Source organism: Electrophorus electricus, chromosome 6, assembly GCF_041902795.1.
Source record: "Electrophorus electricus isolate QZ-2024a chromosome 6, ASM4190279v1, whole genome shotgun sequence".
In the NCBI taxonomy this organism is placed as follows: domain Eukaryota; kingdom Metazoa; phylum Chordata; class Actinopteri; order Gymnotiformes; family Gymnotidae; genus Electrophorus; species Electrophorus electricus.
In genome coordinates this window covers 35,879,856-35,892,804 of record NC_137502.1, presented here as the reverse complement: position 1 = coordinate 35,892,804, position 12,949 = coordinate 35,879,856, and the positions used below count along the sequence as shown (strand labels likewise).

General features: G+C 38.6%; 1 protein-coding gene across 1 annotated transcript; it reads right to left on the bottom strand.

Annotated features, from left to right (window-relative positions):
* Nucleotides 1-5,497: 5,497 nt before the first annotated feature.
* On the bottom strand, nucleotides 5,498-12,872 carry LOC118241146 (uromodulin-like). The gene is made up of 8 exons (XM_035525062.1): nucleotides 12,803-12,872; nucleotides 11,594-11,656; nucleotides 10,407-10,614; nucleotides 9,790-9,859; nucleotides 6,817-7,008; nucleotides 6,621-6,684; nucleotides 5,805-5,927; nucleotides 5,498-5,688 (listed from the first exon to the last, which is right to left on the bottom strand). Exons 1-8 carry the CDS (start codon nucleotides 12,870-12,872, stop codon nucleotides 5,498-5,500), a joined length of 981 nt encoding a protein of 326 aa, XP_035380955.1.
* Between the last annotated feature and the right edge of the window lie 77 nt (nucleotides 12,873-12,949).

Below are 12,949 nucleotides of genomic sequence, written 5' to 3'. Positions count from 1 at the left end.
AGCGTTTACTTTGCTTCTTTCCCTTCTTCTCTTTGCCTTCCCAGGCATCCTTCATCAGTCAGTGTTTCTGTGATGTTCGGAAGGTTTAAGCAGGATGCGGGGATGAGGTATGTTGACAAAAATGTTTATTACGACACTTCCAAATAATGTGTAGCATGCAGGCAACCTCAACAACCTCAACAATAAGACACAAGACTTATTTACATGCATGACAATTACATACAACAAGGATCAGTATGTGTGTGTGTGTGTATATCTATCTATATCTAGAGAGGAGAGGTGTATTCATACTTTTATATATAAATTTCACTCATTTACATTTATTTCACTAATAGACATTTATAGAGTCCATAAATAACTAAATCAGAGAACAAGTCATTGTGTTGCAACAAGCAAATCTCGACTCAAGTCCCAAATCCTAAAGTTTGAGTTCTAATCAAGTAGTGAAGCTATTTGTTTAATTACATTTTCCAGTAGTAAGATGGTTGTCACTACTTTATAAAATAAGTAGTTAAGTAGTCTTAAATAGTTAAAATACTTACTCAGCAAAATATCAGACAAGAACTTTTCATTTTCATAATGAACATAACTTTTAATTTCTTCATTTACAATGCTTCATGTTGGTTGGTTGCTATGGCTGCTAATAAGAAAAATGTTTCTGAGAATAGTTAATTTCTCTCACAGCTTTTTTTTTTAAATAAACTAGAGGTGCATCAATCACAGATTTTCTGAACCTTGGATAATTGCATCTATGAAGCAGCTTGCCCAACATTACATTTAATATTAACAATTAATGTAACCTAGTACATTGCATTTACATTTTTAATATGCCTGAAATCTGAAATCAAAAGTTGATTATCTTTGAGAGCTGATTATCTTTCCCTTCAACACTGCTACTGTTATATGGATAACTCTGTTTTCTTGTACATTTGACATCAACTTGGAAGTAGCTATTGGCTAGACTAGCACATCTGGTAGAACAAGTAGTGAGGTGTTAGCCAAGCAAGGTCATGGTCTTTTTTTCAGGAAACAAATATACTGATAAATATGTCATGTCTGTCAAATGCCTTTGATAAAAAATAAATAAATAAATAGTAATAATAATAATGAACTATTATTAGTTACTATAATGTAGATATTTGTGATGAGGTCTGGTATGGATATGCCTCATCAAACCATTAATATGAACAATGAATAGGATTACTGTCCAGTTGAAGATTTCAACTGGTCTCAAATTTTTATATCATCCTGGTTAGTTAACTGACCAGTTAATGTAACTGGCCACTTGGTAGTTACCAGAAAAAGTCATTTATATTTGTGATTTCCACGGTTTTGTCACTGGTATATGGTACAAAATGAACAACTGGACTACCTCTGCTTTGGATTCTTGCATATGTTGCTACTGCTTGTAGTGACATAAATATAAACCTGACCGTGCCAGTTGTATCATTCATACCCGGAGTGAGGAACGGGTGCTACGGGGTAACTAATGCATGGAGTTAGCATGGAGCGACACAGACAGTGGTGTGGATACTCTGAAGGGCTTATTCTCTATCCCAGCTATCCCAAGCCAGGTTACTTGGCTACTATCGTTCTTTTTGTATATAAAGGAAACCATATAAAGCATACAGCATTATCAAACATAATATTGAAAAGGCTAACAGAAAGGTATGTTATCAGTTTTCCCAGTTTCTTGCTACACTTCTCAACGGAGATACTAATGCAACTCAGTTTTTGCCCATATACCAAACTATAGAGTGTTATTGATTTCAAACCATATTTTGTATAGATGTAAAAACAACAAACTTGTTTTTACATACCAGCTGGTCATTGTAGCAGGCCAGCTAACCAAACTGCTCATTGTAGCAGACCAGCTAAACTAGCTTGAAGCTTGAATGAAAACATAGCCTATGCACTAAATTTGTAATACATACTGAATGTAGCTAGTTAGCTAGCTAGTTATTAAATCATGTTAAATGGGATTTTATCAGTGTTCTTTAAATATGTAAATGTTAGATACTGGAGCCTTTCTGTCTTCAGGCACTCAATGCAAGTTCTCTACCTATCAGCCATGACATGGCAGCTTGACCGTGAGCTGGTCGCCCGAGGTCATCCGCTCCCTCTTCGTGTCTCCTTTACCCCTCCCTTTGTCTCTCTCTCTCTCCCTACACACAGGTGGCTCATGGAACAGCTCGTGGCTCGTTCATGCAGAGAACATCTAATCTTTACTAACCTTGCCTCTTTCCTTTCTACATATACCCTTAGAACATGCCTCACTTTCCCCCGTCATCCTGTAGATTTAGATAGTAGATATAGGACACATATGTACTCTGTGCTTTCCTCAATAAAGCGGAACTCTCTTGATTCACCACATAGTAGTTCCTATAGCCCTGCTGGTGCCTCATGTGTCTGCCATTCTAACCACTATTCCATCGCTATTTTACTGTTGTGGATATTTGCTCTGCCTTTTTCTCTGTACCAGTCCACCCAGACAGCCAACCACTTTTCGCATTTAATTTTCAGGGTAGGCAATACACGTGGTTCTGGCTCCCCCAGGGCTTCCTGGACTCCCCGGCTGTGTTCTCCGCTGTTGTAAGAGACGCATTGGTGTCCTGGGTCCATCCAGAGGGCTGTGTTGTTATCAGTTACGCAGACGACATCCTCTTGTCATCAATAACGCAGTAGTGCTGCGCGATGGGGTCCCGCTCACTACTGAAACATCTGGCTTCATGTGGGTTTAAGGTTTCACCATCTAAGCTCCAGTGGTGTAAGCCGTCTGTCACATATCTGGGGTTCCTGCTGTCCGCTGGTGAAAACCGCCTCTCAGATGACCATCGGGCAGTCATACTTGACATCCCTCCGCCCAGCACAAAACAAGCCATGCTGAGTTTCCTGGGTGTGGTTAACTACTGCCGCCAATGGGTGCCGGATTGTTCCTTTCATGATTGTTCCTTTCAGTCCTCAGGCAGGGCTGTGGAAAAGACTGTCCTGAGATGTTGGCCTCGATTGAACCCATGTAGCACTCATTTAGGACTCTGAAATCGACCTTGTGCTCTGCTCCAGTACTTGGACTGCCGAATTATAATCTGCCCTTCCACCTTTACATGTCTGAAAATCGCTTCTGACATCGCTAGATCATTCTGATGACTCAACTGCATGGAGGCTATCCTTGAGTCCTTGAGCATGCACTCTAAACTCTCTAGCATGCTGCTTGAAGGTAGCCATCACATTTTTGTAGGTGACTCATGTTTTAAACTGTCTGACTGAATTTTCCTGTGGTTATTCTATCTGCTCTCTGCCCAACATCATTTGGGAGGCTTACTCTATCCATTACAGGTCTGCTCAAGTAGCTGAACTGATGGCATTGACCAGGGCCTGTTATCTATTCGGGGATCAGGTTGTCACCATCTATACTGATTCCTGTTATGCGTTTGGAGTTGCTCATGACTTCAGTAAGATTTGGCATTCCAGGGGGTTCTGCACCTTGGACGGTAAGCCCATTTCTAATTCAGGACTAGTGTCTGCACTTTTGTCGGCATGTACACTACCACCTCAGCTGGCTATCGTAATGGTCAGGGGTCATGACACAACCTTTGGATCTGACACGACCTCTGGCAATGCCTTAGCAGACGAGGTTGCATGTTGGGCAGATGTTAATGCCCCCTCATGCCCATACACTATATCATGGAAATGTGAAGCTGTGTCCATGTTTTCTCATTGTTTGGTCCCGACTGATATCGATCTGCATTTCTTACAAGTTCAGGGCACATGACAGGACTGCTCCCACTGGGCTGATCAAAGATGTAGGCCTGATAAAGATGGTCTGACCCGGAGGGGCGTATCATCCATCCTAAATCTGTTTTGCCATTTCTTGTGCGTCATTTTCATGGGATTTCACAGGTCCTTTACATTATTTTACTGTCTGATTTGGTTTCTTTCATTTGGTTTGTTTGGCTTGTTGTGCTCAGGTGTTTATTGTGCTCAATAAAGGTATTTAAAACACCTGCATTTTGTATGCTTTTAGACACACCATCTTTTTTCCATTTGATGCATGCTTACTCCATGCATTGCTGAAGGTGCTACCACCTGCTGGATTAACATGGTACCTACACTTGCCTGCTAATGCATTATACCTTTGTCTTGTTATTCCTTATTAGTGAATATTTAAGCTCTGAGTTTTGTTATCCTGTGTTGTGGAAATCATCTTGGATAGGTTAGAGAAACAATATAATGATTGTAGCAATTGCTGTGCTATGAAATGACTCAAAGGCAAGCGTAAAAAAAAATAAAGTTAATGCAATGAGGATGTCTCAGTTACACACACACAAGCATCTGTAAGGGACAGGCACTTGGCATCTGTAAGGGAGAGGGTGACTTCCTCCCCTTCTTCAGCCCACCTTTATACATCCAAAGCAGTGAGAAAAAGGACCAACTCCCTACTAGGAGTTATGTCTAACTGCATCTATCTTCCCAGCACCAGCATCAAGAACCTGGGCAAGGTCAGGGGTCAGAGAGACACGAGGAAGTACCTGTAACATCTTAATTTACTGCACAAATTGTTCAAGAGGTTGATTAACTATATGTTTTCCATTACACCTGGTTGTTGGTTATTTTTTCTATGTCATTCAGTTGGTATGTTCATATTGTTAGCCTGTTCCTTTACATTGTTTGGTTTCATTTATTCGGTTGGTTTCGTTAATGTTTTGCTCATGTCTTGTTTGATTTATGTTTGTATTTGTGCCCCTTCTGATTATGAAGTCCCTCTGCACTTGCATCCATCTCCTTGCTTCACTTGTGCTTACCCTCAAGCATGTTACACACAGGCAGGACTGTTCAATGTGTACAGCAAGTAACTAAGTAGAATCACTCTGTAAGGAACAGGAAATATTTTACACTCTCAATATCAATATACTCCTCTTCACCCAGGTATTATATCCTATTACAATGCTCAGCTTTGATTGGAAAAATGATTACTTTCTGATTAATGATCACATTAATGACATGTATTCATGTCTTCAATACATTTTTCTTCTTGCTTTAATCTGTTGTGCTTCGTGTTATACTTTCTTTTTTTGTTACATGTTAAAATAAACATTTTGGTTTGAATAACCTCTGCATCCTGCCTCGCCTCCCAGCATCACATAATAATGAAATCAAATCATTTCTTTCAAGAAGTAATTTGTAATAGGAAAGAAAAAATCTAATTAATTTTTAGAAGTACAAGTAATGTTTCTGCGCCATGTGTTTTTAAAAGACAATCAGCTGTTTTTAAAAGACAATCAGCTGACTATGCTCTGGATAGAGTTCACCTGTAGATAGTGGTAAAAGTTCAATTTAGTGAGGAAAAAGAAGTCAGTAAATTTGATAATTATGCATTGTTTTACACAACATATCGGAAATCAATTTATATTGCATGCTTGCAGTTAGTGTTAATTAAAGTATTTTGTATGATATTTAATTTTTGTGTAAAGGAAACTTCAGTCTGCATGAGTAGTGTTTATTGCACCATGAGGTTTGTGCCACAGATGTGGTCATCATTATCAAATTGGAACATCACTCTGCCATTCTGAACTGTTCCGCTGCAGCTGTGGTCATTCAGGTGCAGGCTGTTACCAGGGAAACCAGCTTCAAAGAGCTGACAGATGGACAGAGATATGGTGCCAGAGCTCCCCTCACACACTTCAATAACATTTGGAACACAGAGAGGAAGTGTGAAGAAAGGTAGATTGAGGAGTAATTTATCAATTGGTGTTAAATAAATTACTTTGAGTATGTTTCCACACCAGAGTATTGAAATGTGCATTTATCATAAGACTCTGGGAGTAGTCTAGATTCATCGTGATTACAAAAGCATCCATAGACATCATCTGTCTTCCCACAACACTCGTCCCCAGTGCAGTTCAGCTCCTCACAGGGCTCCACTGTTGCTAAAGGAAGTAAAATGAGAAAACTTTATAGAGATATTGAGAATTTAATTTTATCACCATTTTTGGTTAAGAATTTCCTATGCTATTTTAAATGGTCATATATGAAATATGCCATTTATATTCCTATTATAGAAATATGTTGTGTAGTTGAGCTCAATCCAAGCAAACAAACTGAAAACATTTGCTGTAGGTGCATGAAGCAAATAGTAGAATATCCACAAAAATTAGGAATGTAGCCCACACAATACCCTCAATGGATCAGGAGAATCCAACAGAGGTTTTGACGAATTTTATTCCATTAGTATGTTTTGATGTCAGCCAGTGAAACAAGAGCAAATGTTTCAGCATAGCTATGAGCACTGACGATGCTGACAAAATGTTTGCTCGTTTCACTGGCTGATATCAAAACAAACTAATGAGATAAAATTGATCAAAACCTCTGTTGGATTCTTCTGATCTTTTTCTGGTAGTGTGTGCGCGACATTCTTTATTTTTTATTCATATTACAGAATCATGGAAATGCTGAATTGACTTCTTCTTAAGTATTGCTTTTTCAATATATAACATTTTCTCAACATTCAACATTTTCATATTTCAAATGTTTGAAATATAAAAGACAGTAACACGGGCAAATGGTTTGCAAAATATAGTACAAAGTGTTGATTTTTCTCAGAGGAAATGTGAATAGTTTACCATTAAAGGCAGTGGTGATGACGGTGGTGGGCTGTGGTGGTAGATGGTGTACTAGTACCATCATCTGCGAAAGGCCCACATGTTTCATTTAATATTACCTGTTCTTGATATTTCTAATAGAAATAAATGGGATTTTGTTAATGTAAAACATTTACTTACCAGTACAGTAAGGAGAAAAACAGATGATCAGACTAACAAACTTATATACATAATAACCTCCTGTACAAGCTTTCACTTGTATGGGGGAGGAGTTGTGATAACAGCAGTCACTGTTCCAGCTCCCACACACTTGCCGTGTGACCACACCATCTACCAGCTGTGGATGAGCACCATTGAGCCAGAGAGGGATAAATGTGCCACACATGCCCTCAGTAACATAGGACATTTTCTCCCAGGTAGAAAAGCCAATACCAGTCATTCCAGTTGATAAAGGAGTCACACCATGCACTCTGACCCCATGGAAAGGTAATGTCATAATGGTTTGGGTTGTTCATTGCTCTCCAGAAGTCACTCAGCTTTGTACGTTGTAGTTCGTAAAGGGGTTAAAGGGGTTCGGAGGAGTCACTGTTATGAAAACATAACAGTGTTCTTGAAAAGTTGTAATGCTGTAAAATGTTGCTTGGATAGCATATGACTTGTAATGTACCTTATAAGTGAACATTTTTAATAGCAGCCAAACCACAATATTTTTTAATATTTTGCTGACATACACCCTCTTGCTCACTCGCTCGCTCGCTCTCTCTTCTCTCTCTCTCTCTCTCTCTCTCTCTCTCTCTCTCTCTCTCTCACTCACATTCACACACACACACACAATACAGGATGATGATTATCATGTAAACAACAAACCTCAATTGAACAAAATTTGGCAGAAATACTAAATATGATCTAGGCCTAGATAAGTTTAACAGCACTGATTATATGACTGTATAATATAAAGTCTGATAGAAACTGTTGAACATAACTAAATATAGAATGAGTTTGTTCACTAGCTAAGAGGTCAGACTGTAACATTTAACATTTGTTCCCATATAACAATTAGCAACAACAGCCAAGCTAGTGGAAATGACTATGAACTTAGAAGCTAACAAAACTATAATTATTCTACCAGCCTACAGTGTACATAGAATGTGTGTGTGTCTTAGGGAAATATTGATGTTACATATCAGATTTATAAATATCTACTTTTTCATATCTGAAAGAAACTGCCTTGTGCGTGATATTGCTGGGTTAACTATTTCCCAGAATCACTGCATAATTGTGACGGACGAGGGTTAAGCAGGATACGAGGCACGTCGAGCATAAACATACGTTTTATTAACACAGACTACTTAGATCAAACACCGACAACTTTGACGATACGAAACGAGACTTATATACACGCATGACAATTACACACAACACGGATCAGGTGAATGAGACAAGAGGGCGTGGCAATACAGACACAGACATGCACACACACGCAGACTTGAGGGGGGAGGGGCCGTACCGTGACAATAATTTACACAGTAAACCATAAAATACAAATGAGAAGTGTAAGTAGTTTACCAGTTGGTGGGGCTGTTGTTGTATTGTAATCTGCAATGAAGACATTTTCAATTTAATTTATTTGAGAAAAATCGAAGTAATAAAATACTGTGTTAACAGTAAAATGTGTTATCAGTAGTTGCTCAGTATTTATTCAAGAGCAATGGCGCTTTGAACTTGATTTTACAGAGTTTTATAGACTCTTCTTTAACCCTCCCTCTCAAGTTCTGTCCCCTTCCATTCTTCTTACACACTCTCTCAGCTTCTACTGGTCTATGGGGTGAGTGAAAGTGAGTGAATTAATATATCTCAAACTCCTCTCCTCACACATTGTGAAGTTATGTCTGAGAATTTCTGGTTGTAGCTAAGACATGTTAAACACATGGAAGATAGTCCACATATAAACATGTAACATACTGATAAGACACCCAAGATGTTTCTTGGTTATGATAAATATAATATTAAATGAATCTCCTCCTATATCCACAACATGTTGTTCAGATTACATATATTGTAGATGGGCACAGATATTTTCACTGGATTGCTGCATTTATGATGCACATGAACAGTTCACTGAAATGTAAATGTAGCCACTGACTGTCCACTTGCAAACACCTCTAACATTGACAATAATGTCAATACCAGCAGATTAACTCTGCTAATTTGCTGTTATTGTCATCTGATATATTTTTTTTTCCATAATGATGAATTTTAGGTAAACAAAGTAAATATATGATGTATTTATCTCTTCATAAAAATGACACCAGTTCCAATTGGAGGAAGTGTATGTGAGCAGTCTACCAGTAGTGGGAGTGGTGACCACTGTGGTTGGTCCTTCAGTGCTGCTTGGATTTGGTGAAATGGTGTCAGCATGTGTAATGGAGGCAGGCTAAATTTAATTTTACAAAATAATAGGAAGCAAATAAATGCAAGTGATTGAATATTGTGTTTACAATGTAATACTCTGTCAACAATAATAGGATTTCATCAGTCATTTCACTCTGGTTGACTGCCATCTGTGTGGGATTTAAGAATCACATTTTGAAAGAAGTTTAAAAGACAAGGATATGCTTTCTGATTGGTTAATATAATCATACTGTATTACACTTTTGATGATTACATCAAAATTTCAGGGCAGTCACCATCAACATATTTTATTAGATTTATAGTTGCACAACAACCAGAAATGTCCATAGTATTTAAATATATTTTTGCATCAGCATTTTTAACGCATATTGCTTAGAACAGCTATAAGCTTCAGATCTGTCATGAGGTGTATGTGGTAGGTTTTACATATAGCACCTTACATGCATATCCATTGCTGCATTTTTGAGAGAAAAACAAATAAAAACAGAAAAATAACAAAAACATAATGTGACTCCCAGCTGCCACAACAACTGATAATCACCTTGGAAGAAACACTGGGTAAAATAGAATATTTACCAGTACAGAAGGCTGGGGTCACAAGCTCATATACGTAATAATTTCCTGTACAAGCTTTCCCTTGGATGGGGAATCATTTTAAATAACAGCAGTCACTGTTCCAGCTCCCACACACTTGCTGTACAACCACACCATCTTCCAGCTGTGGGAGGGAACCATTGAGCCAAAAAGGGATATCAGTACAGCACATGCCCGGGCTAACGCATGAATCTGGCATCTCAACATTATTTCCCTGGTAAAAGAGCGGGTACCAGCCATTCCAGTTGGTGTATCTGTCACACCATGTCCACCACCATCACCACCAGTTGTGCTCTGCATTGTCTGTGGCTCTCCACGAGTTGTCCAACTCATTGTAGTTATAACAGGGCTCAGTGCTTGGGTATGTAAAATTTACTGATGGAGAAACACAAAACACTCTTCTGTGAATCCACTAAATTTTTGCTTCTGACTTACCAGAGAGTATAAAATTTGCATTTTACATATTTTTTAACCTCATCCCTTAAATATCAATAGTCAAGGTCCACATAGGGCTTGTTTGTTTTAAACTTTTTTTCTTTAGACACTGAACAAAATAAAAACATTCTGACAGACTTGACAGAAAATGGAGAATATAATTCAGCAATGTTTTGTTAAATTTTTTTTATGACTCCTTTTGTCTTCCTTCAGAATATCTCCCTGTATGTAAAACTATTTTAGCAAGTAAAAATAAGTGTAATCTGATCTGGTATAATTATATAATATTTCTAGTTTCAGGCTGTTTTTGAGATTTAACCTATTTATAGATGTTTTACTACCACATAAATATGTGAATTACTCTACCTGCACAGTATGTAGGCATTGGAATCGATACATCTGGCTTGACAAGCACTATTGCCCTGGAGAAACAGTCGATACCAGCCATCCCACTCAACAATGGTGTCGTCATGACCAATGTAAAAATTGTATATTTCAATTGTGTTCCTCCAGTAATCATCAACAATATCATAGTAGTTGCAAGGGTCAAATGAGAAGTCGTCTTGAGGGGATGCTGTAGAAGAATAAGCATGATAGTTTATGTCAATGAGGATATCTTATTACAAAATAATGAGGTGTCCAAAAGAGTAACAGGGTTAACAACACTGGGTCAGAGGGGCAAGTACTCCCTGTTGTCTAGTTGCCACCTCTCTAGACACCCATGGAGGAAAACACCCAAGAGTGGGCCAACCTCAGATGGAGGAGTGTGACAGGAGAATGGCTAACCAAATAAAAGAGATCATCCACCCAGCTTGCGCAGGGTTTGAATGGAAGGTTGGTGCCCAATGCGCAAAGCAGTGCTGCTAGCTGTGAGATGCACAGTGATGGTGGAGAAGGGGGAAGATGCAAGACCTAATTTGGTAGCACAGGTTTTTTCTGGTCTGAATGCTTCTCCACAAAAACAGGAAGGCTAAAGCAGAAATTTCTCCTGACCTCCTAGTCGAACTGGAGACATACAAGATGACAAAGCAGAGCTCTAACTGCTGAGCCAAAGAGGAGGGAGGGGGGACTGAGAGGATAGAGAGATTATGGTGGAAGGCGAAGCAGGGGAAATAACCATAACATTACAAAGAGGGGCAATAGTCCCCCATAGAAAAGGCAGAAAGAGACATCACTCTCCCAAAGAACAGCCCTTTAAGAATACTATTTGCTGCGGAAGAAGCTAACGTGTTGCATACACCATTCATGAAGAATGGCCTTTGAGAAGCCGTAAATGATTCCTTTTATTGGTCATTGAATTCAGCTTGTTCTCTAATCGCTACAATTACAATACAATCTGTGTGCATATTTCTTTTCATTCTAGGTATTCTAAGGCATTCAATGGTATTACTGCTTATTTTATTTTTCAGTTTTTTAGTTTTTGTTTAAACCTGTATGTGGGAATCAAGTGTCCATCTGTATCTGCAGTTTGGCAAGAAGAAAAGAAAAATAAATGAAATAAATCCATTCCGCAAAAGGATAATGGAAGGTTCATAGTTTTTACAGCAACTCACTCAGGGCCATTTTAGATTCTGCATCACATGAGGGTTCAAGAACTGGAGATGTGGTGTTCACGTCTGAAGAGAGGATGAAGGAGGAAAGTGAAATTGAAAAGCAAAAGATTACAATTTGATGACATATTTACAGTACACAAACAGCTCAGGTCACTTCCATGTCACTTGAAGAAATATTGCACAGTGAAAACACTTTTTCGATCTGGCCTTTCCCATTCAAGTGATAAGGCCACAAAGCCGATTTGACAAATTTGACATAGGGCCACATAGGAAAGTGCCTCAAATTTGATTAGAAAATTTCAAATTTGTCTGTCCACATAGAACTGGAAAAATCAAATTTGAGTTGCATTAAATCATAAAAATGGACATGAGTCACTTCAGGTTGGTAATGTGAACACAGCCTTAGAATTGAATGGATGCCAGTAAAAAAAAAACCACACACACTGAAATAAACATATTCTGTTGAATTTTGTCATTTATATGATGAGAGAATGACTGACAGAGCTAAATGATTGATTATTAATAATAAAATAATTTATTTCTACCTGCCATTAAAGTCCCACATTAAGGTGCAAAAATATTGGGTGGCAATGCAAACTGAAAACCTGCAGTGGTTTACTAATGTGGACTAATTCTATGGACACTGTAAAAATGTGGAATATATTTATGCCAAGGCAAAAGATGTGCGGTTTCTTTGCCCTTCCTGTTTTTAAAATGGTGCCATTGGAACTGCTGTTCAACAGGTTTGGTGGTTTGTACAATCAATGACAGGGACCAAACCTGTTACAACTTATATTGTTAGCCTTAAGATTGATGAGTAATGGAATACAAAACACTTCAAGACTATCCCCTGGAGGGTTCCTGATTGGCTCACAGAGGGTGGGATTGAGCTTGTTTTTCAGAACAGGTTGAATAGGTCTATCAGACCAGTTTGTTACCTGCTTAGTCTCATTCTGTGTGCAGTATGATTGACATCGTCTATGGTGAATAATTTGATCATTTCAGCAGAACCATGCTCCACTGACCCATCGCTTGGCACTAAAAGAATCAATCAATCAGGTCAATTTATTGCTGCTGAGTACTGCTGTGTAAACTTTAGGAATGCTGTGTTGGGAAATTTTAGATGCAGCTGCCCATTCCAGTCAGCTGACATATAATAAGATTTTTGTGCTGTCGCACACCATCCTACACCCAACCAAACACACATACACAGCCCATCACCCTCACAGCCCCATTCACTCTCCTCCAGCCAATCAGACACCTGCAGCCCATCAATCATCAGTCCCTCCACCAATCACAGCACACAACCACTTCCACAGTCACAATCACCCATTTATTAATTATCACATACACCTG